Below are 25709 nucleotides of genomic sequence, written 5' to 3'. Positions count from 1 at the left end.
TAGATGGATGGCAAAGGCCATTTATTGTATCAAAATATATCTTTTCAGGGATTACATTAAAAAATGTAGAAAAAAAGCTATCACTGACATTTGTTTATTTTTAATAAACATTTATGTAAAAGCGTGGTTTAACGCCCCCAAACCCACTTTGGCCCCCAACCAAGACCTACAATTTTTAAAATCTCTTGTAAAATGTAGAGAAATCGATAAAAAACTTGCAGACAAGGCACTGTTTAAAATGATAAATTATCTGTGGTACCTCAATTCCGAGCAAATCACTTTCTTTCTTCGATGAAAAGTTAGAAAAAAGTGTCAAAACAAGCATGACTGTAAAAAGTCTACAATTAATTCCAATTGAAGAACAAACATGTGATAGAGAGTGAAAGCAAAACTCAGTCTCCATCAAGTGGATAATTTATTTGACAGAGATATCTATTTTTTTGTTTCTCATCAAACTCAAAATTTTTTCAAAAGATTTGAAATTGATACAGAATTTTTAAATACGGATCCTGATATATGGTGTGAAAATGCACATTATTTAAAAGCAAAAAAAAATTTTGAACCGTTTCAAGGTTGTCAATGACACAACTGAAAGAGGGGTAAAATTAATCCAAGACTACAATTCCTGTTTGACAAAGACGAAGAACAACGACAGTTTCTGTTACAAGTTGTATCGGAATGTCGAAAATTTTTTCCTGAATCTTCAAAAGCCACGTTATCTAAACCATTACCACCTTAATCTGATAATTAATTGTAAATGTAAATAATAATAATAGTAACTTCTTTCTTTCATAATGCTTTCTTTTGTATTAAATAATAAAACTTTGAACATTATTTCTTCTTGTTTTTCATACCTTTTTGCATTTCTTTTCTCGTAAATTCATCATTTTCAATTTGGAAAATTCAAAAATAAACACGAGTGGATGGAAAACCTCCAGTTAAATCGCGATCTGTTAATTACGAGTATTAATTATTTTTATAAGCAATAATTGTTCGCCTGAAACACTTATCCACATTGAAAAATCTCCTGATAAAAAATACATGACGCCAACGGGACTCGAACCCGTGTCCATTCGATTTCCGGTCGAAAGCTCTGACCACTGAGCTATGGAGGCTTATCTCTTACCCGCGAAATTATTCAATATATGCTAGTGTTTCATTCAACAATTACTGCTTGTTACATTTTTTTTTTTTTTTTTTTTTTTTTTTTTTTTTTTCACCTGAGAACAACCAGCTTTATTTTATATGAGAAAGGTTAATATATATATATATATATCAAATGGTTTTTCTGGCAAACTGGCAACATTGATAATTATTGTACCACTGTTGCCAATTCATTCAGATGTATTCCACAATAGCCAAGTTATATGGTGTTAAAGATGGATCAACTTAGTCTAACAACTTCTTACTGGATCAACATACTACGGGAAGAGGGTCAATATATATATTGACCCTAATATAAATATTATAATATAAATATATTTATATTAATATATTATTAATATAAATATATTAATATATGTTAATATATATTAATATAAATATATCACAAGATCAAGTATTTTACCTAAAAATGTAGACAATTTGTCTCAACGCCATCTAGTGAGAGAGTTAGCACTTACAATGCCTTTCTCATATAAAATAAAGTTGGTTGTTCTCAGGTGAAAAAAAAAATGAAATAAAATAAAAAATGTAACAAGCAGTAATTGTTGAATGAAACAATAGCATATATTGAATAATTTCGCGGGTAAGAGATAAGCCTCCATAGCTCAGTGGTCAGAGCTTTCGACCGGAAATCGAATGGACACGGGTTCGAGTCCCGTTGGCGTCATGTATTTTTTATCAGGAGATTTTTCAATGTGGATAAGTGTTTCAGGCGAACAATTACTGCTTATAAAAATAATTGTTATCCTTTGTGCTATGCATAAATAAAATCTTGTCTTAAAAACATTAATTTATCAAAAAAATAATAATAACGAGTATATTTAAAAATTACAAATTCCTGAGTGTCAACTGAATCCTCCATCACGGCACAATAATTTTAAAGATTACAACTATTTTTAACGAGCTGTTTACGGCCGGCACTCTATCAGTTGAATCAGACGCATCTGTAATCATTACAATAATGGGGCGTCTCCGTGTGCCGGCTCTTATAATCAAACGACTGAACTGCCCACTGCCGGTGACCACCTAGAGGCTGGCCAATCCCTGTGCATTGATGCTGACAACCTAGATTCTGATAAATTCCTCCTTGCTACCGACTGAACCAGCCACATATGCTGACAACCTAAAGGCTGACGAATACCTGCTGGCTACCGACTGAACTGCCCACTGCCGGTGATCACCTAGAGGCTGGCCAATCCCTGCTGCATTTATGCTGACAACCTAGAAGCCGGCCAATTCTTCCTGTCTACCAACTGAATTAGCCATTGATGTTGAAAACCTAGAAGCCGGCCAATTCTTCCTGGCTATCAACTGAATTAGCCATTGATGCTGAAACCCTAGAGGCTGGCCAATTCTTCCTGGCTACCGACTGAATTAGCCATTGATGCTGAAGCCTAGTGGCTGGCCGATTCCTGCTGGCTACCAATTGAACTGGCCACTGCTCCAGCAGTCGCCTACGCCATTTGCTGTATCGTATGGCGCGATGATGCACAATGTGCTCCAATCTGAAATTATCGCTGAAAGAATTCCGGTTGTATCAGTTTTCTATCTGTGTTTTAAATCCCAGTTATATTGAAATACATATAACTATTTCTCGTGAATTGGGTTGGCTGTAAAAAATAGGAATTACCTATAAGCTTCACCCCTTTGTACGTTCTGTATACCAGTGCAATACTTGTAATTAAAATGTGAATTTCGATTCGAATCGTCTTTCTTTTATGATGGTTTGGATAGAACACCTCACGGTGTTTTACTTAAATCATTACCCAGGTTGAGGACTGATGTGTGCCGGTGCTTATTATTTACAGTCTTTTCTTGTGCAGGCAAACATGTCCCGTACAACATCCTCAAACGAGTTAGGTGAGTTGTGAAATTGAAAGGAGCGGGGAGAGGGGGGGAGGACTTGAGCAAGAGGAAGATTGGGTTGGGCTATAAAGATCCAGTAGGTTATGTTGTAAGTATGGTCGTCGAGGATGCGTTTACAATTGATTTCCTATAAAATAGAATAAATGTAGTAAGCTCTTATAATGTAAAAAAAATCAACCCATAAAAACAATTTTTTTTTACCATAAAACATATTTTTTTAATAAATGCATTTTAAAATATTTTTAAAATTATTTTTTTATTTGACTGAGGATTCAGTCTTCCTACCAACTTACTTAATCATAGACAATACCAGATTACTTGAAGTCGGCACCTTTTTCGGTGCAAAAATTCTGAGACTAACTACCATAATTTGTTTTTTTTTAATATTTAACGACAGATTATTAATCCATTTACAGTAAAATCTTTCCTTTCCAACACTCTTAAAATCTGGGAAGATAATGATTCAAAAAAAGACTTAATGCTATTTGAAATGGAATTAAATATATCCAATGATTCAGAAATTTCATTTAATAGCGCCATTCCTTGTGTACATGTTGTGTTAGAACATTCGTTCTACCGTTTGGTATCTTAAATAGGTCATGGCGACGAATATTGCAGTTTTCGGGCACGTATATGTCATATCATTCCAAGAGGAATGAGCTATCAATAGAGATATGAATTATAATAAAACTAAGAATTGCAAGGTTCGAAAATTTAATCTGTTTCCTCAAGAAAGTCTATTTAAGATATACTTATTGCTGCCCAGAATACTATAAGAGGGTAATATAATATATATTCTTCAGTGGACATCTTCAATTCTTTTTTAATTTTTTTTGGAAATCGACAGCTTACATTTAATCAGTTTGTACATAAGTGTTATTTAGTAAAATAAAACCAATTATGGATAATATTATATAATCAGATTATTTGAAAAATCTGATCAAAAACGTAGAACATGTCAAACACGCAACGTACAAACCTCGGTGGAAATGCCCACTTACGAGTTCCCACAGTCATTGTATTCCAGCCAACTGCCTAAAGGTTTTAGTCCATTATTCATAGAATTACATCTATTTCCGTCTGAACGTGGGCAACCTTCACTCAGTTATTTCTTAAAATGAACACTCGGGATTTCAAAGAGATATCGGTTTGAAATAATTGAATGAATTCTGAGCAAGGGATATTATTTTACCTTTCGATTTCTTATATAAACGTATTCAGATGAAAAGAAATTAATGTGTTTAAAAATATCCAAATTAAAAAATAAATATATTTAGATCTTTTGTAAGCTAATAAACTAACCTTCACGCTTTTTATCCCCAGGGGTAGGCAGAGGAGACCGACCACCAAACAAATTGGATCATTCATTTATATACACCGTCTCATACATACCCTTCTATTATTCTTCACCTGACCTTGCCTTTCTCGGGCGTCCCCGATATCTTCTACCATTAATATTAGCGACACAAATTCTGCTTACACTTCTTTTTTCGTTCTTTAAGCGAATGAACATGCCCAAACCATCTGAGGGTCCCTTTTTTAATCTTACTCATTACGCTTACATCAGCCTTGCAATCTTTGCGGATATCCAAATATCTCACACTATCAAACATGATTTCTCTACACGTACCCCTCAGAGATCTCATTTCTACAGGATTCTTTTGTATTTTACAAAATACTGATTATTTTGTCTTTACTACAGTAAAGACAATAGAGTTGTGGAAAAATTTGTGTATTTAGGAAGTATGTTCTAGAGTTCTAGAGAGATGGGAAGGCTGACAGAGATTTTGAAAGAAGGGAAATGCAGGTAATTCCGTTAATGGAGGACTGAACGCAGTTGCCGCTAGCAAAAAATTGTCCAAAGAAGCGAAGTTAGCAGTCCACAACGGAGTGCTGGTACCTACCCTGATGTATGGAAGTGAGGAATGGAACTGGAAAAGAAAGGATGAAAGTAAATTGAATGCTGTTGAAATGAGGCGTATGTGTGGTAAAACTATGTTTGATCGTGTGAGGAATGTGGAGATCCGCAAAGAATGCAAGGCTGATGTAAGCGTCACGAGGAAGATAAAGAAAGGGACGCTTAGATGGTTTGGGCATGTAGGGCGAATGAGCGAAGATAGGAGTGTAAGGAAGATATATGATGCGAATGCGAATGGTAGCAGAAGTCGGGGACGCCCGAAGAAGACATGGCACGATCAAGTGAATCAAATACTCAAGTCGGGCCATGTCACGAGTCAAAATAATAGAAGAGTATGTATGAGACGATATATGAATGTGAATGAGGCAAGGAGTGTGTGCCAAGACTGAGTTGTTTGGCGGTCCGTCCTCTCTGCCTACCCCTGCGAGGAAACGGCGTGATGGTTAGTTAGTTAGTTTGATTTCTTTGAATCTATCATTAAGTGACCTTATATTTTTTGGCAATTTATTGAAGAAATTTGTTCCTAGCATTTGTGGTTTTGTTGACCCAAAGTTTTTTTACAAATATACCTATAAGCCTGAGATTTGTTGTGTTTTTTATTGGTACTGTATTGTTTAATATATATTCTCTTTGTAAACTTGTTAGGTTGAGTGATACATGTAATATTTTCGCCTTTTCACCATTTTCTTTTATTTTTATTTGTTTAAAACAATATAAAATTTTCTTCTCTCTTGGCTATGACCGATATTTAATTTTTTCTCTAAGGCTTTGCATATGTGTTCGCAGGGATGGAAAATTCCTCCCCTACAACACATAAGCCTCCATGAAAATTGGACCCTTTTCTTTGATATCTACAGAAAGCTACTTAAAGCTCTCTTGTACTATATATCTTCATAGACATATGTACTCAACTAATTAATACGTTATTTACGAACTTGAACGCAAATATTTCCGTATTTATATTGTAATTAAATTCCATCAAACGTTGTGTAATTTTTTGATTTATGATATAGGATTTTAATTACCTTCATTTTTGTGGTAACCCCCTTGGTTCTGATCGAGGTGTTGAGTTTCACAATTTAATTGGTCTTTCCATTGCAAACCTAGACTTAAATGAATTCCCTGAATGAGCTAACTTTCCTATTGTAATTATTCTGATTCCCTGCACCCTAACAAAGTCGTAGTTAAACGCTGATAAAAGATATTATACATGTTTATTTGAACAGGTGATTAAATATAAACTCAAATGGTTAATTGTTAGTAAATTTGATTTTGGTAAACTCTTGTGTCTGTGTGGCGCCACTCCTTTATGATTCTGCTGCTATAAGGTACATGTAGAGATTGATTTAGTAGGTTAATGTAATTAGTTAATTGCATATTTGACGAACTCGGAATAGCCCATTTGCTGGCATAATTTGGCTCCAAATCCTCCTGCAAGTAAACGAGATGATCTTGAGTCAACAAGAAATTCGCACAATCCTTTGACACGGCTCTTTGATTGATACCTAAGTTATCGCGTCCCAAAAAGCCTTCCACGTCATCATGTACTGCCTTCAAGTTTCCCCTCGAGTCTCGATACCCCCAAATTCCGACTCCTCCTTGGACTACAATTTACTTAGGGCGAACCGGTTTCGTCCTATATACAATCATATACTCACGGTTGGTGTGGACTTACGGGTCGTGAATCCTCATTCCACGTTTAAAAGAAAATGCGAGAGTGGTCTATAAGACCTAAAATGCAAGCTGTATGCAGGTCCGCATTCTCCAGTAAACAGTACATACGAATAAATATATGTATACATACAGTTTGGGAAAGGTTTATAACTCGCAATACGAGGCTATCTACCTCGCATTCCGAGCTCGGATCTCGCACGAAGAGTTCTGCGAAACTCTAGGATTGGTAACCGAATATATACGTAAGAATAAGGTTATACTAATAAATACTAGTAGAATAAGATCTTATTTGATAGTTTGTTTTGGAGAGCTATCGAACTCCAGGCTTTTGTTTGTTTGATTTTGACGTTTTTATTTAAGAGAATCGCCATCTCTATTTGATTTGGTTAATGGTCTTGTTATAGGAGCGACCACTGCCTCCTATTGATGAACTGTATTTGTTTTAAATTTTTCCTCCAGGGTTCAACATTAATTTTTGTTCATCCTATCCCGTGATTTTCCAATTGTTTCAAGTAGTTGGTTGCCACATTAGAGAGTACTCGACTCTCAAATGTCTCAGGCAACTGATGGGGTTCTGTATGAGCACCCAATCAATAATATTCAAATGTTTCGTATAATTATTCAATATAACCCTACTAACCCGTGATTTTCCAATTGTCGATTGTGAATGATAAGTATTTGTAAGCACGCATCTTCCAGCTGTTTCAAGTAACTAATAAAAACTGTGCGATTATCTAATCAATGGTATTCAAATGTTTTATGTAATTTTTTGATATAAATCTGGCTAACCCGTGATTTTTCAATTGTCGTTTGTGATTGATAAGTATTTGAGAACACGCATCTTCCAGCTGTTTCGGGTAATTAATAAAATCCTTTGTGACTAACTAATTATGGCCAAGGTCGTTTCCAAACTATGCGGTTGGCCCCAATTCTCCAGTGATCCTTTGTTTTATCAACAAATTGAACAATGTAAACATCTCATTTGACCCACTAACCCAGATGTGAGATTGTTTATTTTAAAATATCTCGCGCTCTCCTTGTGATTCAGTTTTGTTACCGTTTATTGTGCGTAGTTAATTTAAATATTTTTAATTCCTTTATTGAAGTTAAACTACTTTTCATTTTCCGAATTTAGTAAATTTACTAGAGTTTAATTGAAGAATAAATATACATATATAAGTACACATATCTCGATTATCAAAATATGTTAACTAAGAGTACATATATTAATAAATAAATATAAAATATATGATTCTACATAGTCTGGAATATTAATAAATACATATTTTCTTTTTCAATAATATAGATATGTCCTCGGGTAGGTATTAAAAATCGCTACCATTTCGATGCTTCGATTAATAAATAAAATACATATATATAATTACATTACTCATATATATATTCTTTATATACAATATTTTACTTTACTTTTATATAGATAAATACACAATATATATATGTGTAATTCCTTTTTGTTGTTTTTACTTTAATATTCAATTGGCATACTTCCACTTCACAGCCCTTCTGTGTCTCCTGGGACCTGAAAATTATTTATAAAAGGAAAACTCACCCCAATCAAGGTATTTCCGGTTGGGTGTACACAACAACCTTGATGAAGAAATACTACCTAATTAATTGTATTTTTCAACTAATTTCAAAATAAATCTTTTCGACTATTTATTTCTATATAATATTTTATTCTCGCTTGAATCATATAAATTAGCTGATATTTAATTTTTCTTCCGAACGAAATCCTAATCCAGATAACCCGTTGATTTAATAACACCTTTCTAGTTTAGGCTTTTGAATGATAGCTGTTTCAAATTCTTTTTCGAAATGATAGACTGATGATTAAAATTCCGGTTAAAACGACAAACACTTTTAACACTGTCGCTATACGCACGATGGATTTTAATTGAACAATTTATTAATTCTAAATTTCTTTTTATATAAATTGATAAGAAAATTTATTCCGAATTGTGCAAACTTTTAATTAACTCGACTCTTAATAAATTAAATTTTTTTCTAACTGTTAATTTTAGAACAAAGGTTTAAACGTTTATTATTATCGAATCCTTTTTTTTTGTTTTTGTGTTTCTTTTAACCTAAGATGAAGTATTTACTATTAATAATTTTAAACAAAATTATAATCTATTTTTAAATATCAATTCACGAGCACATCCACTTTAATTTAACGATAACAAACTCTTAAATTTAATTTGAATGTTTTCACTTTGAATGAAATAATTATTTTTAGAATTTAATTAATTCACAATTCACTTTTTTGCACTTCTCACTTTACTTTTTAAGCACTGAGTTTAAATTATATTTATTTATTAACACTGTTTAATTAAATTAAACAGACTTATTAAAATTTCACTGATTTTAGCACTTGTACTCTTTCTGAAATTCTCTAAATCCAGGGACTTATTCAAAATTTAACACTTAAGGATTTTCCACTGTTAATCCTACCAAAGAACGTAGTACTGCCACGTAACAACTTTTCAAATCCTCGGCGCGACTGCCCGAAAACTGGTCTGTACCGTCATTTTATACCCTTCTCAGATTCCAAAAGACGTATCTGAATTTCCTCTGATGATCGATTCCATCTTTTACCAACTCGCAAATCCGAACATCCCTCCCATCAATATCGATTGTGCTTCCATAAGATGTTCTGCTTTCCGGCTCTAGGCGGTGGTCAGTTTCCATCTCACAAATCTAAATCGATAGGGTCCGAATCGGGTAAGTCTGTGTTAATCGCCCAAGCTCCCTTTGTCCTCTGCTCATACAAAATGTAGTTAAAATCTCATGATTTTGCGTTCCTTTTTTTCTCAATTCGCGATAGGTCCGTCCTCAATAACATATATGCAGATCTCAATTTTATGCATCTCGTGCAAAAATTGTTTAAATCCATGTCGAAATCTTTACCACGCATTTTTGAATTTCGATTTGTTTAAATTCTACTTAATTTTATTGTTACTTATATGAGCTTTTCCATTTCCACCCGTACTTTCTATCTCCCTGTCGCAGATTTGAGTTTTTCCTTTATCTTTGAATTTTATTTTTATCCGCGACGTTTTCTTGCACAATTTCTTCTTGATTCTTATGTCATTTCTCATAACTCTTATAATTACTCATTTTCCAAGTCGTATTTATTAATTTCACGGATAAATTCGAATTGTATCGCTTTTCTCCACATGGATCATTTCCTATCTCCGTTCTTTACCCTTCCTTTTATCTTTTCTTCACTTTTCCCGATGTGTGTGGTCTGCCGGGAAATTTCATACTTCATTTATTATTAATTAATATATAGTTTTCCACACTTCTATGGGAGATATACCTAATTAGACTCTGGGATATCTGTCATTTTTATTGCCTGACCCAATCTCCGCCCATTCTCCATCCCTCACTTACAAGATTTTACATAAATTATACGTCTGGACATATGTTTACGCCTCAGATTTTATGTACTATGGTCGTAAATTTTATTTAATTTCAAACCTATTAATTTTAATCTCTTTTGCCTAATCTAAATATTCCATAAGGTCCACGTTAAAGTTAATCGTCTCTCCAATCGTTTATTACCTTAACGTAAATAAAAATCATGTTCAAATTTCGATTGTTTATCCTTCAAAATATACATGAGACCGCCAACCTTTTATCTTGTTTCGATCCCTCTGTAATATTGTGTAACTCTAATATATATCTAACCTAATAATTATGTAAAATGTCTACTTTTCCTGAATCTAATCTATCGCTATATGTTCAGTTTTACTGTCTTCTTCTGATACTCAATTTTCATGTCCCTAGGACCTTCGTAGCAATTCAAAGTCTCTGTATTATCCTTCCATTCGGTCGCCGCACTTTTCTAAAATGTGTTTTTTTGCGAGATTTTTCATTCAAAATTGATTTACCAATATGTCCGTTTCATCTTAAATTGATAACGATTAATTTCCATTGTTTCCAACACTCACTCCTCTCTTTAGTACGATTTTTATCGAACATGACACCCTCCTTCTATCATAAATAATTGCACTACAGTTGAAATTCCGCCAGTAACTTTCCTTCGCTTTTCCCGTCCTTTTTTTATACTATCACGTTTATAATTTTTTTCATTGCATTTTTGTGTGTGCGCTTTACAACTTGTAAAACTTCCAAGCACCCGATTTCAATGGTTCGATACCCCATAAATGTCTCAGTTATTGTAAACATTCCCAGGAGTTTGTCACCTTGAAAGTCGATGTTGACCCTAAAGTGCGTTCACCTCTAATTTCTGTGAGAATCGAAATGTCGTTAATTATCTTTTTTATTGCCCGATCCACAGTTCATTCCTTTGTCTGTATTTGATGTACGCCTCTCCGTTCACTGATTGGTTACTCAAAATTTTATAGCTCTTTGTTCAGATCTATTGGTTGACAAAATTCAATATTTATTTTTAGGCCTAGGAAAGGGGAAGTACCAGTCGTCCTAGACGATTTTATGACCTCTCTGCTTTCGTCCCGGAACCTTGATTTAATTTCAACTATTACAGGTGTCTACTGCAAGCAAGCTGGATCAATTCTTTCTCCGCCAGATGTCGTTAGCATGTCCGTTTTCATAAATAATTTGCATATTTTTTTGCAGCTATGGTTTATCTGTTTTTTTTTTCACTGTGATTTAAAGCCTTTCATCACATACAGGAATAGAGTATTTAATTTTCTGACTTAAAATTCTTTGAATATGAGTTCAGATGAATATAAAAATGATTTCTTCAATATTATTTTAATTATTAGTTTTTGCACAATGTAAAGAGGTTGTGTGTGAGTTTTATAGGCGCCCCCCATCCTATTATACCATATTGGATTATGGATTGACAGAATGAGAAGTACGTCATTCTCAGTAGTTCTTTATTTAGAATATGTCTCAAGCAGCTAAAAATATAGGGTTATTTTACTCTGTTTTTGAGAATGGTTATATGTGGTATCCATTTTAGGCATTGGTCAATAGTGATCCCTAGATATTTGGTTGAAGTTTTGATTTCAATATTAGTACACAGTAAGTTACAGTGGTGTTGTTGAGTGTTTGGTGTAGAGTGAATCCTAATGTTTATTTCATGCGGCGTATTTGTCTTATTTATGAAAAATGGTACGTAGTGTGTTTTTTTAGAGTTTAACGTTAGTAGGGTATTGTCAAACCATGTTTTCAATTCATTGATGTCTGTGTTAGCCTTTTTGTTCAGTTCTAACCATGTGTTTGCTTTAAGAAGAAGCACTGTGTCATCTGCAAATTCAAATATATCATATAAATTTATTGAAAGAGATATCTTTAACCAAATACAATTTTTTATAGAAAAAAACAGAATCATAAATCCCATAAAATACGGATTTCAAAAAGAAAAAAGTACTACACAATTACTTTCTAATTTCACTGACCACATAAATTGTCATTTAAATGAAAAATATTACGTTGGTATAATTTTTATAGACTTTAAAAAGGCCTTTGACACATTGGACCATCAAACATTACTAAAGGCAAAGGAAGAATGTGGTATTAGAGGTCCTTTAAATAAAATGTTTAAAAATTATCTGTTAAATAGAAAAATTAAAGTAAAAATTGACGGAATTTTCAGTGATGAAATGTTAACAGACACTAGAGTAGCAACAGGGACTGTGGACATACGTGTTATATAATGCGACGGACAAAGGAGTTTTTCATATAAAGCTCCGTTGCTATATAATATGCTTGGAGAAAATATAAAAACTATAGGTACGTTAAATTCATTCAAGAAAATGGTCAAAATCTCCGTACTAGCTGAGAATGATGATTTTGGATCACCCATGTTGTCGCTTATATCATAATTCCTTGTGGAAGCTCTGTTTCGATACAATCCTTATTTACTTACTGCGCATGCACTTATTTACTTCTAAAATAACTTTTGGTTATTTATTATTATGTTACTTATTATTATTATTATCTACTTAATTATCGTATTAATATTTACTTTAATTATTGTCTAGCTAAAATATTTACTTACTTACTTTTTATTATAATATTATCTACTTACCTATCGGGTATTATTTACCTTTTTTTATTTAGTTATTTTTTATTTTTTCTTATAATCTATTATTCATACTATCCATGTTGTAATTGTCAGTATGGTTTCCCTATGCTTGTGTCTGATAAGCCAGCACAGGTACCTTGTACTTTAGTTAACAGAAGAATATTATTGTTGCCAACTTACTTAATAATGCTTCTTTTCTTTTCTTTTCTTTTGTTGACTTTTTTGACTTTTTTGTTTTTTGTTTTTATTTTTTTTTTCATACATTTGTTACTAAAATTTTGTTTATTTTTGTCTACCGGTCTCGAAACGTCCGTGTCATAAACTTTTCTTTTTTTGTTTAAATTTAATTTAATGTTGTTATTATTTTAAATTTACATATATGTATTTTTTTAAATGATATTATTGTAAAGCTGCACATCTTGATACAGGAATGCCCTAGTAAGATGTGCAGAGTATGCTTTTTATGTAAAAACTGTTTTTTGAATTAAATAAATAAATAAATGCAAGTAAACAGTTTACCTTACGTAATAAAACGTTGTAAATGTTACATGTTTGCAGATAATACTTGCATAATATGTGCTGACAGAAATCTACAGAAAATTGAGGAATTTTTACAAACAGACCTAAATAACATAATTAAATGGTCCCACGACAGTGGAATTATTATTAACGCAAAAAAAACAAAATATATGCTTATACACTCTCCATATGCAAGTTGTCAGGATAAAGAATTGCATATAAAAAGTCATTCATACGATTGTTTACACACAAAAAAACCAATCTCTGCCATGTAAATGCCCAAACATAGAAAAAGTTTACCAATATACATACCTTGGTCTTACAATAGATGTCAATTATAACTGGTCAAATCACATTGAAAATGTATGTAATAGATTAAGATCCATATTAGGGAAATTTTACCACCTAAAAAACTTTGTTAATAAAAATATATTATACTGTATATATAATTCATTAGCGGAATCAATTATAGGATGCGGAGTAAATAGTTACGGATTAACGTATAAAACGTACTTAAATAAAATAGAACAATTACAAATCCGTTTCCTAAAATTGATATCAGGCAAAAAAAAATACAATTATGTGAAGGCGATTATAAAAAAATGTTCTCTTTGTGTAATGTGCTTTCTATACATAGTAGGGTAGATTACCAACTAACGCTAAATGAATTCTGGAACACAGAATACAAAAAAACCTTTAAACCATAACTACCCTACTAGGCATTGTTACTGGTTTTATTTTAAATTAATGCCATCCAATACTCGGTCCTCGAGTAATGTTCGGGATGGGCAGAGCATGAAAACACTCACCAAGGCATGGGCACAAAGGAATACAGGTTCTACTAATTGTAGTGAAATGAAAGATGATAGTTTTTGCAAAGTATAAATCATGGAATATATATTTATGTTAACATGATACATATAATGAGTCGGCACTTACCCCCAGGGATCAAAAATTGGTTTTTAATTCTATTTAAACTGTCTAACCACTGAACAACAGGAAGTGAGCGGGGAGCTTCTATCCGGCCGGCGGTGATCTGTCCCAGACGGATCCAGCTGGCACCATCAGGGCTTTGGTCCGAGAGTAACGTATCCAGGAGACGGGTCCAGCGTCTCCGACAAGGTGACTGATAAGCGATTGATTTTATTACACAATTTTTCTCTACCACCCAAAATTTCATCAATTGAGAAGCATTTTAACAAAGAGAAATTTCTACCACAAACGGTTTTTTATAATTCTTATTCTGTGTGAGTTAATTGTAAAATGTGTTCGATATGGCTATTTCACATAAAAAAAACAATATACCCACCTGCTTTATGTGTACCAACTAGAAAACGATAAATTTTCCAAAGCAAAAAATTCATCTATCTAAAATTGAAATACCTAACTAGGTAGGCATATAATACAAAAGAGGCATTATTATCATAAATAATTTTATTTGAGTAGACCCCCAATTTGAAAGATAGTGCAATTATTTTTTATTATTTCTATTTAAACCACTAATTTTGTTTGTTTGTAATCCGCAATTTTCGACTACGTTTTAAGTACAGACGCCCAGAATCATTCGTACCGCGTGGGTGGTTTATTTATGCCCACCGTTTATTTGCTAATACAGCCAACCGAGCTCATCGTATTCTGTCACTAAATAAAAGTACAAATTGTTTGTTAAACAACCCAGAGTTATTTACAATATTTATTTAAGTGAAAACGCCCCTCATGGTCGTATGAACATTAATAATTCCTACATGCCTCTGTCTGAGAACAGTGGACACTTTTGCGAACATTCTCCACATTCTTTGAAGTGCATCTATAAATACACCTCCTGGTCCAATTCCCCGCTTTTGCTCCCAGCACAGCCATGATCCTGGTACGTGTCCTGAGTGGTCAGTTGGACCAGGAACAGTTATCATTAAATTTAATGTTTCTTCTCACACAAGTCCACTTTAAACTTTGCTGATATAACGACTACATCTAGATATACTTTGTGCTTAAGTATATGAAACACTTTAACAATATTATTTAGGAAGGTACTTTTACCTAACCAAATGTGTCCACTTTATAACCAGTAGTTCTGTGAACCTTACTGTGAATTCTGTGAATTATATAACCTCACGTCCAAAAAATTATACTAATTTTATTTTATTTAAAAAAAATCAAAACCAATTGTCCCTGAAATCATAAACTTTGTAAGGAGGTACTTAAATATCTACCCAATTAATAAAAAACCGTATATTTTATGTAACAGTTGTTGTACATTTACATTTTATACTTTTCTTCTAGTTGTTGTACTATTACATTTTATACTGTTCTTTCAGTTGTTGTACTTTTACATTTTATACTTTTCTTTGAGTTATTGTACTTTAAATTTTATGCTTGTTACTTTATACCTTTCTTTGAGTTTGTTGAACTTTTACATTTTATGCTTGTTACTCAATACTTTTGTTTGAGTTTTTGTACTTTCACTATTCTTACTTTTGTTGATGGCAACGTTATGCTGTATATATGAAAAATAAATAAACATTTAAAAAAATAAAATAAGTAATTATACAATTTTTATAAATAATGGTGACAATTATTTTTCGAACTTATTTAAGCAAGTGGGTAGTAGGTAGGTAATATAATATGTCGATTCACATAATATATTAATGAGATTACTGCAAAACAGTTTTTTTTTGTTTTTGTTTATTTTTTTTCTGGTTAACTTATACAAATTGATATTTTTTCCATTCTTTCCATATTGTACTATGACTGTCTTTAACTTTAATGCACGTAAATAGCACTTGCGCCGTTAATTATAAATAAATAAATAAATAATATTTAAGGAAAGCCAATAAATAAGTTCAAATAAACGCGACAAATTCACGTTTGAAAAAATAATCTTTAAGGCCACCATCTTGAAACTGAAACTGAACGTACGTATAAATTTACAGACAGACGAAATGCAAAACAGCCGAGTTAAAACAAGACTTCGCTACGCTCACTCGATATGTTGGTGTATTGAATTCGACAGTAGATTTTTTTTCAGTTCAACTGAAGGTATTATTTACAATATGTTAGAAGTTGGAACAACTTTTGACTTTTTAAGTGTACAGAACTTTAGTTAAGAACCATCCAGGAGTTCAGAAAGCAGAAGAGTAGCGATCACATTCACCAACTGAAGTAAGAAGATCGCAAAGGTGAACTGGAATTGGCTTTCTTCGTTGTTAGGAAAGATGTCAAGAGGTTGCTATTCACCGTGGACGCCTTTCGAACTAAAAAAAATAAAATAAAAAATTATATTATCAGTTAAAAGAATACATATACGTAAGTCAGTTGTAAATCTATTTGTGTGCATCTCTTTTACACTAAAAACAGTCGAACGAACTCGCCATAAAATTTAAACATAATTTTATGTAAGCAATAATTACTCGCCTGAAATATCAATACAAATTGAATATATCTCCCGAGTAAAAATAAATGCCGCCGACGGGAATTGAACCCGCACCTTCTGATTGCCGGTCAGGTGCTCTGAACCACCAAGCACCTTTTACTAAGCTTTTACTAAGAATTATTTGGCGGGTTGGGAATAAGCCGTCGTAGCTTAGTATTTCATGCGAGTAATTATTGCTTAAAATAATTTGATATCCTTTGTGCCATGCATAAAAAACCTTGTCTTATAAATATTAGTTTATCATAAAAAATAATAATTTTCTGCCTGAAATTTGTAGGTCAAAGCTGTTTTTATTTCCAACGTGCTTTAAAACATATAAATTACTTGTCATTAATGAATATTTTAATGTCCTGACCTTTTTATTAAAATTGTTAAGCTCTGGATTTTATTTTTAATCGATATTTTAAATTCTGATATTTAATTGATCTATCTCCACACGTAGCTAAACGAATGACCAAATAGACAGACATAAATAATCTCTAGAAATATCTAAACGAATGACCAAATGGACAGACATAAACAATCTCTAGTCGTAGCTAAACGAATGACCAAATAGACAGTCATAAACAATCTCTACAAATCTAGCTAAACGAATGACCAAAAAACAGACATAAACATTTTACCTATTTACATCGTATACCAACTACGGTTTGCATTCCCCGGTACAAAGTTTATACATTCTTTGTAACAAATATTTGAATTTCACTTTTTTTTCGAGAATGATTGAAAGAAAATCTTTGAAGTGGAAATTAATCCATTTTCCGACTTTGTCGATAACAATGTATTGTATTAGCACTTGGTGGCAATCACGCATACACACGCGGACACAAACAGATTTCTTTTAAATTGGATGAAATTGCATCAGTAAATATACTCAATCGGGATTTGGCTCAGTTGTTAGCACGGTTGACTCCAACCCCTGTGGAGGAAGGTTCAATCCTCAGTTAAACAAAATTTTACTGATTAAAAAAATATTAATGTAGATTTCATGGATATTGGCAGGTTAACTATTTTTATGATACAGATTATTTATATTTTCTGTTTCCTGGGCGTTTAAAATAAACAAAGTAATGTGCTTCATATTTTTAAATTTTTCACTAAGAAAAAGTATTGAAACTGAGGTTAACTGAAATTAACTTACGTTCTTTTGGTTGTGTGTAATTTAGCTTTGGTCTGAAGTCTTTTGGAAAGTATTGTAGGTTCCTCAGAAAACTGTACTTTATATTCTTCAGTATTTCTTCCGTGACGTTTGAAAGCATTTCCCTGCAAAAATTCAAGTATTGAATAGAAAAAGTTGAAATATTAGACATTTTTTAATCGCCGTGTCTTTCAAATCTTAATGAAAATGGTAATAATTGAATTTCACTCACTTTTCTGGAATGACCTGCTTGTAAATCAAGTCATCAGTAAGGCTCCCATTGGTCAAGGAAGTGTTAACGTTGACCATCTCTATGTCCAGAGTACCGTTAAGTTCATCAGTGCTTAGGATGGACCCGTACTCTGTTTGCTCTTCCACTGTTTCCTCGTAGTCCTGCTCCCTAAGCTGCAATTATTCAAGTAACGGTAAATTATTATCTTTACATGTCTATTTCATGTGTGTAGGCTCTTTTCCAGGAAAGGAAAGAGTTAAACTGGGTCTCAAGGTACCCCATGCTGTAGGAAAAAGGAAATACAGAAGCTGGCTAATCATTTGACAGTCGAGCTGTTGGGAAATATTATTTAAAATATATGAAAGTTCAGCATGCATTTTTCGGAGAAAGTGTAGTGTTTGGTGATTTAGGTTCGGGCAGGTTCGGGTTCTACCGAACATAACCGAACGCTACCAACGGCCTCCGATTACATTATGTGGGTCGCGAGGAGCTCATTCTCTCGCTAGACGGCCTTTAGGCAACTTGTTACTTGTATTGTCAGTTTATTATATTCAGAATTAAACAACGTCCGTATATAAGAATCTACGACTATTAATATATATTACCAGATCCCTTCCTCGTTAGAATACTGGAGATTAAGGGCCCAGTATTCTATCCTAAAAACAACGATACGTTACAGAAAGTTTGATTGAAATAGTGATAGTCATTTGACTATCCGATGATATATTTTTTCAGAAACAACAAAAAAATCTAGCACACGTCGTAACGGATCAAGTGATATGCGCTCTGTCTCGTCTTCAGGGTGCTGTTGTACTGAGACGGAGTGCGTATTACGACCCCACTAGGCGGTGGCGAGATGCTATTAATTTTTTTTATCCCTAAAAAAAAAAAATTATACATTGTCTGCATCAAATATGTTCTGGATTCGTTGGTTGAAATTCCTAGGAAATGTGTTTATACAGCCAGTTTATGTAAATAAATAATATTTGATAAAGTACCTTTGTAAACTCAATTTGTGCAATATGCGGTAACTTCTGCAGCTTGGGATAGAAGAAGGAGGCCGCCCTGTGGTCCGGAAATTTTGAGGTCTGCTGGTACACCCCCACCGGCTTCTGGAGCCTCCAGCGAGGGGAGGTGAAGGTCAGGCCTCCATCAGTGCCGGCGTCCAAGGGGTTGAGCTGCAGATATGTATAATTTTACCTCGAGAAGGTTCTGTATGTTTATATAGGAGGGATTTAGCACCACAACATAAAAAAGGATATTTGGTAAATTTCAATCTTTGCAACCAAGGCAAACAGTTGCTGATTTAACATTTTTTCCACACAAAATTTAACGCAATAGCATCAATTGTATCGAACTTCTGTCCCTTATTAATTATAACATACCCAAATTTCCTGAAAATTTTATTAACATACGTGGAGAAGCAGTAGACTTAAAATTTGAAAATTAAAATTAAAAATAGTGGACAGGATAGACATCTCTAGTCAGTTATTTTTATAGATTTTGCTCTGCAGTTAAGTGACAATGAAATTCAGTCATCTGTGCATTAAACAGCTGCATTCATCTGAATTATGTTGTTTGACAAAGAGGGCACCACTATTCCTGTTTCGTCGATTTACGACTAAAAGATTTAAATATTTTTGTCACAAGAAAGTGACAAAAATAATTTTTTAATTACAATGTGTTAATTCAAATTTCATTCTAAATTCTACTCTCTTGAGAGCTTGTCGTGACAGATCATTATTTCATGGTGCGAATGCAAGTTTTATTGTGCTGATTGCCGTCCGCTGCCGAATTTGAAGATTAACCTTGAGGTTAAGGAATTGCTACCAATCTCAATGCGAGTGATATATTCGGTGAGTTCTCTGTTCGATGGTGGCTGGATGATAATTGGTTTCGCTGCCTGCAGAATGAATTTTGTAATTAACTTTTTTTTCATAGGTAATTCATTATTCCCTGATGGTCTGTGTGGCTAACAATCCAGACCATCACCAATACGTACAAAAGAATTGTTTTGGAGTAAAAAATATCAATACAGTTAAATTTTTAAAACTTTAAAGCATGACATCGCACTCGAAAGTCATAAGCTGCCACTGCCTGCCATACAGCATTACTATTCAACACGCCGAATTACAAAACAATTGCAGCAACAAATAACAGTGCACTTCACTGTGTCTGTTCATCCAAACCAATGAGTTAAATAGTTTATTTGACACCCCGATAATGAAAAGCTCTTACATGTTTAACACTTCACACAGTGAATTCGACTTATTTAATACAGACCCTCCAATTTTCAAACCCAAAATCAATAAATAATATTCACACAGTACATATTATTCAACACTGACTATATACATCCCTTTTAACTATAACTTTTTCCCCCTTTCCTTCCTCCCACCAACCCAACCCCATAGGCAAGTGTAACTTTTTTGTCTTGTATATTCACAAAAAATTAAGATACACAAGTAAAAAACCCTTTATTGGTTTAGTAATCATTCTTATTTCACTGCACACTGTTAATACAAGAACTGTTGGTTTTTCGAAATTAAATAAAATATTTGCGTTAGTTAGTTTTTAATTCCTCATTTTTATTTTACATGGAATTTTCAGTTAGTAAAAAAAATACTCTTTACATGTCATTAATGGAGGAAAAAAATAATGTTGTTCCCATATGAAATCCCTGTGGTACTCCGATATATGATGCAAATGTGTAAAGTGTGAATGAATCAACGTTGAACGCTAAATATCTTCCCGATAGAGAACTCTTGAACCATTTCAAAATACTGCCTCTCACCCCATTTTTTTTTCTCTATGCAATTAGATAATGTGGTTTACTTTGTCCAAAGCCTAACTGAAACATCCCATCCTCGTCGCCACTGTAGTATCCTGTAGATTCACCTTAAAAGGAGCTTGAATTCAGGATTGATAAAATACGTAAGGCTGGTTAAATAATTACAGAGATCGTTTATTGCTTGTTAACTGTGAGACTACAGAATACCGAATGACAATACAGACTACCGCCGAAGTGCTCCCCGCACCTCGCGGCCCGTAGGTAGGTACCGTGTACCACAGTTTATTATTTTAGTGATTCTGAGTTCCCAAGGGAAGACTGTCATCAGCAGTTATTAGAATACTAAGTTGTAAAAGTTTTTTTATGGAGACTTCAACATTATATTACAACAATACAAACAGGAAACGCGGTTTAAAAAACAATCGCATTTTACCGTCATTGTTAAGTTTTCTAGCCATTCTCCCTCGCTGCACAAGTCCAGGCTGTTTACTCCGACAAACCAGTCAGGAGACGGGACTATCCTGCACACGAAGGATATCTGGAAATGAAAACAAAAAAATACTAGTGAACAAATAAAACTTCCATTGCAACTCGTCACTTCAATAAACATATCGAATCTATTTTAAAAGTGCACCACAAATACTAAGATTAATTCTAAGAATCGCAAATTATTTTTAAAGTATAGAATCAACTTTCATTATATAAATTGATAGTGCGAAATATTCTGGAATGCACGTCCACTAATCGTTCTCCCAATTAAGAGATTCGTTTAAAATCGAATCCATACAAAGAAAATCAAACCGTGTAATACTCGTAGCTTATCGTGAAGGTTTATATGATCAATTTGAAACATATAATGATCGAATTTCTCACTATAAGCTAAACTATCTGATAGCCAGAAAACCTAAATTTCTTGATGTATTGCTTCTACATGATTATATGCATAATTTGATACACCAGACATTTTATTCCCAAATTCACATTAATAAAATGTAGTGTTGATATTTGGTTGTAGGTTCAATACCGCCCAACGGATGTTGATACAGTGTGTAGATATAAGTTATTGTCATTTAGTGTATATAGATTCAACATATTTCCATATGTGGCAGTATTTACGCTACATGACAGAGACAACATGTCGTCTGTACACGAATGATTACGAGTACAGCCGATGCTAACCGATCCCTAGGCCAGCAGCTCAGTTCGAGTTCCTTCCATCGTTAGAATAATTTATATAGAACTGACGTATGTCGTGAAAGATATTCGTAATTATCTTACGACAATAAAGTTACATACTTGTAATCTTTCACGGACCGAAGCATTTATTGAAAATTCTCGACCTTAAAGTGTGTTCCACTTTAACGGCCCTCGCTATTAAATGTTTCTAGCTCGAATTCGAATATCGAACTCGCTGCACCAGCAGCTGGCAGGTGCGTTCCATTCAACATCAACACGCACAGAGCAAAACAATTTATTATTAATTAAAAATATTGTGATTATGAAAATTATGTTAAAATATATTTTAGAATGTAATGCAATATAACGATAGCTTGATTCATGGAGGAGGTTCTCAGTAACAACATTTAATATAACTTTTTATTTGGAACTTTTTTGATACATACATAGATGAGATGTATTACTATGTGTACCAGTGTACCCATACAAAGGTACATATAGTAATACATAAAGAGTAACAAAAAGCTTGGCCTTTGTTCCAGCCTGGTTTCGCAGTGCGGCCGGGCACTGTTAATACTAAATTGTCTAATTTGATTTGAGGTCACGGATTCAAAACAAATTTAATTTAATTTATATGAGTATATCATATTTTAAAATCATTTTTTTATATAGGTTCATATATATATATAATGAATCTGTACCTCGTTCCAAAGTGGAAGATACGTTCAGTATTACCCTGGTGAGAGACCATAATTCAGAATTGAAAGTTGCTTGAGAACGGCGTAGATATGTTTAGTGACTAGATCTGAATACTGAATAGCCAGGAACTTTCCAACCCCCTCTTCCCTGTCTCTAAATATGTGGACTACATACATTAGGAATATAAATAAAATTTCTTTTGAAGACACTTCAATGAAATAAAATGTTATTGATTTCTTCTTAACAATTCCTTCTTACATGTTTTGGTTTTAGCTGAAACCAATTTTACTTTACTTCTTTTCGGTATTAAGCACTTTTCTAAATACTCAGGGTTTCTAATAGGCATGCAGCGATTATGTCGAGGATCAATTAATTCGGGTAGCATGCAAAAATTGTAAAAGCGTTTCAGCTGTTTAACCATATTAGTCTGCCAAAATTCGTCATCCCGTAAAATTTTTCGATTTTTATTCCGAGTTCAATCCATACAACAAACATACAAATATCTTTTTTGTTCCATGAAATTGGCCCTGAACCTGGTTAAACCAGTCGTGAGATGTATTTACTAGCATTCCTCCATTTTTGTTAAGTTTCCAAAAGGTAATTTTTTTTTACTATACTGCTTCATATATGAGCATGCTGCGAAAGGATATTTAATTTTAATCACGGTGTCTTCAGAAGAAATTCCATCTGGGGTCGCACCCATATACGTATACTCTTCATCTATGAAAAGACCACACTTTTCTATGGTAATGCTTTTTAGTCCTGCAAGCTCCTTCAGGACATTGTATTCATGTTTTTGTCCGTGTCGAATTGAAGGAATATTTGACTAATGGAGCGCAACTGATATTTTGCCGCCGTTTGCACACTTTTCTAAACCACGATGCCGTAATCATATTGCGGCGCATCTCGATCCACTTTCCATTAGATGCTTGAAGTACTGTCGCCCTTTTAATTGCTTGCCTATCTTTGGCTATGGTAAAAAACCTTTTAAAAAAATCATCTTTGATTCTAATTTCTTTATGAGTTTTCCGGGACTATTACCAGTTGCAAATTTATGCAAAGAATAGTGTGGACGATTGGTGTTGAACGCTACTACTGCTGCAGCGCTCCTTCCATTGTAGGACCGTTTTAGAAAATAGTTGATACGCTTTCCGCCAACAAATTTAGCCACATCATTATTATAACACTCCACATTTTTGATGTCTACATCATGTATTAAACTTCGAGCATTAGATGCCAAAAGTCGAACGTGCTGCATGATTCTGGACATTTTCAAGCTCGAAGTCATATTGGGTACGTAATTAGTGTCGCCAGTATCCCGTTTGCAAAAATATGCCCGTTGCTTGCATAGTGAGTGGTCTCCAAATACATGTTATGGACCATTCAATATATCCAAATAAAACTGTTTTATTTTTCCTCTTGACTACAATTCATAGCCTTCCGGTACGATATTGCACAACGTACAGCCGTTCTCAGGCGTAAAATACGGCTTGACACAATCTTCCTCAGTGCTAAGGGATATTTTGTATCTTATGACAGTAATCTAAGTTTTTTGCAATAATTTCGAAGTAAGTGATTTCGGCATTCGATCTTTTCGACTGAAACATTTTTAAACGATGTGTTTCTTTTATTTTATTGTAAGTGCTGGAATATTTTATATACTTTTATATTTTAAAAACATCAAATTGTTTATTACTTTATTTATTAGAAACCCGAAAAAAAGTTAACAATAAATTAATTCTTAATAATATCACATTGTTTATTACCTAGAAACCCGAAAAAATGTTAAAAATATATTAATTCTTAATAATATCAAATTGTTTATTACCTAGAAACCCAAAAAAATGTTAACAATAAATTATTCTTAATAATACTATTTGACACTACACAGCTTCGACGGAAACGCACAGATGAAACATAAAAAAGGCGACACACTATTATAGTCCCTACGCGCAACGCATAGAGTGGAATATTGTTGAAACGTCACATGGAAGTGTAATAATTACGCGGAATTTCGAACTTTGAAAAAAGATTGAAACGACGGACCGTAGGAAGCGTGCATTCACGGCCACCTCATAGAGCCGAATGAGTAGGAGAATTCTTAGATGTTCATTATATTGTATTTAACGTAAATAAATTGTTAGTAAAAACATATATCTTGACAGAAAAATGTATTTATGATAGCCTAGCGTGGCTACATTGTCGATATTTTGACGATTAATAACTTAGATTGTCGTTTGAATCTGACAATTCATGATTCTCCATACAACGATTGAGATCGCTAGTAAGGAAGGCCCTTAAGAAGACAATTAACAATATACCAGTATATTAAACACATCATCAAGAAAGACAGCAAGGAGAATAAAACATTGTTTTTATTTTATATATTATAAAGCCTCCCATACAAGATATTTATTTCCTTCACCGCACTGATCTAATAATAAAATAGACATTTTTATAGATCCGATCAAACAACTTGGGAGGCGGCTTTGGGTTCCGCCACCCCGGGAACCATGTATTTGTTAATAACCATGGGTCATGCCATAAGTCACCATATGGCATCAAGTGGTTTCCTATGTTCGGTGATTTAGCGATGCCTGGGTTCATCAATAAGGTCTGTTCAGGATGCAACTGTCCATATGCTGCGTGGCGTGACAGATCGGGAGAGGCTGGTTTGGGAAGACCCTTTGTCCTCTCCAACTGGTCTCTCGAGCCATCGCCTTGCGCAGCAGTTAACAATTAAATTATCTTTGAAAAAAAATATATTTAAAAAAAAATAAATTACAAAATGATAACAAATTTATAATGTATTATTCCGAGAGAGTTTACAAAACTCATTTCGGGAAAGACAAAACAACATAAATACATTAAAATAAATAAACGCAGAAGTTATTTTGGAGTTCCAAAGAAATAGTGTGTCAGTCATTAATAAAACTGCTGAGGAAATATCTTTTAAGAGCTTTTGCCAATGTTTTTTCGTTCGTTGCCGGAAGTTTTAGATAACTAGGTAATGTGCTGTATTGCTCTGTGCAATGTATGTAATTAATTCCAAATTTAGTCGT

At 33.4% G+C, this 25709-nt stretch overlaps 1 protein-coding gene across 1 annotated transcript in view; it reads right to left on the bottom strand.

The window, feature by feature from the left end:
- Positions 1-15880: 15880 nt before the first annotated feature.
- The window catches only part of LOC149419623 (spondin-2-like), an 89365-nt gene continuing 79536 nt past the window's right edge, over positions 15881-25709 (bottom strand). Inside the window, exons 4-8 of the mRNA XM_089636962.1 lie at positions 21206-21310; positions 18980-19159; positions 17982-18154; positions 17753-17874; positions 15881-16432 (exon numbers count right to left, since the gene is read on the bottom strand). Coding sequence (XP_089493088.1) covers positions 16329-16432; positions 17753-17874; positions 17982-18154; positions 18980-19159; positions 21206-21310 — 684 coding nt within the window. The 3' untranslated portion in view covers positions 15881-16328. The remainder of the gene's footprint in view (positions 16433-17752; positions 17875-17981; positions 18155-18979; positions 19160-21205; positions 21311-25709) is intronic.

Source organism: Hesperophylax consimilis, chromosome 11, assembly GCF_061612785.1.
Source record: "Hesperophylax consimilis isolate HC1 chromosome 11, BYU_Hcon_1.0, whole genome shotgun sequence".
NCBI lineage: Eukaryota > Metazoa > Arthropoda > Insecta > Trichoptera > Limnephilidae > Hesperophylax > Hesperophylax consimilis.
Note: the sequence above shows the minus strand (reverse complement) of the source record. Positions and strands in the feature narration are given on the sequence as shown.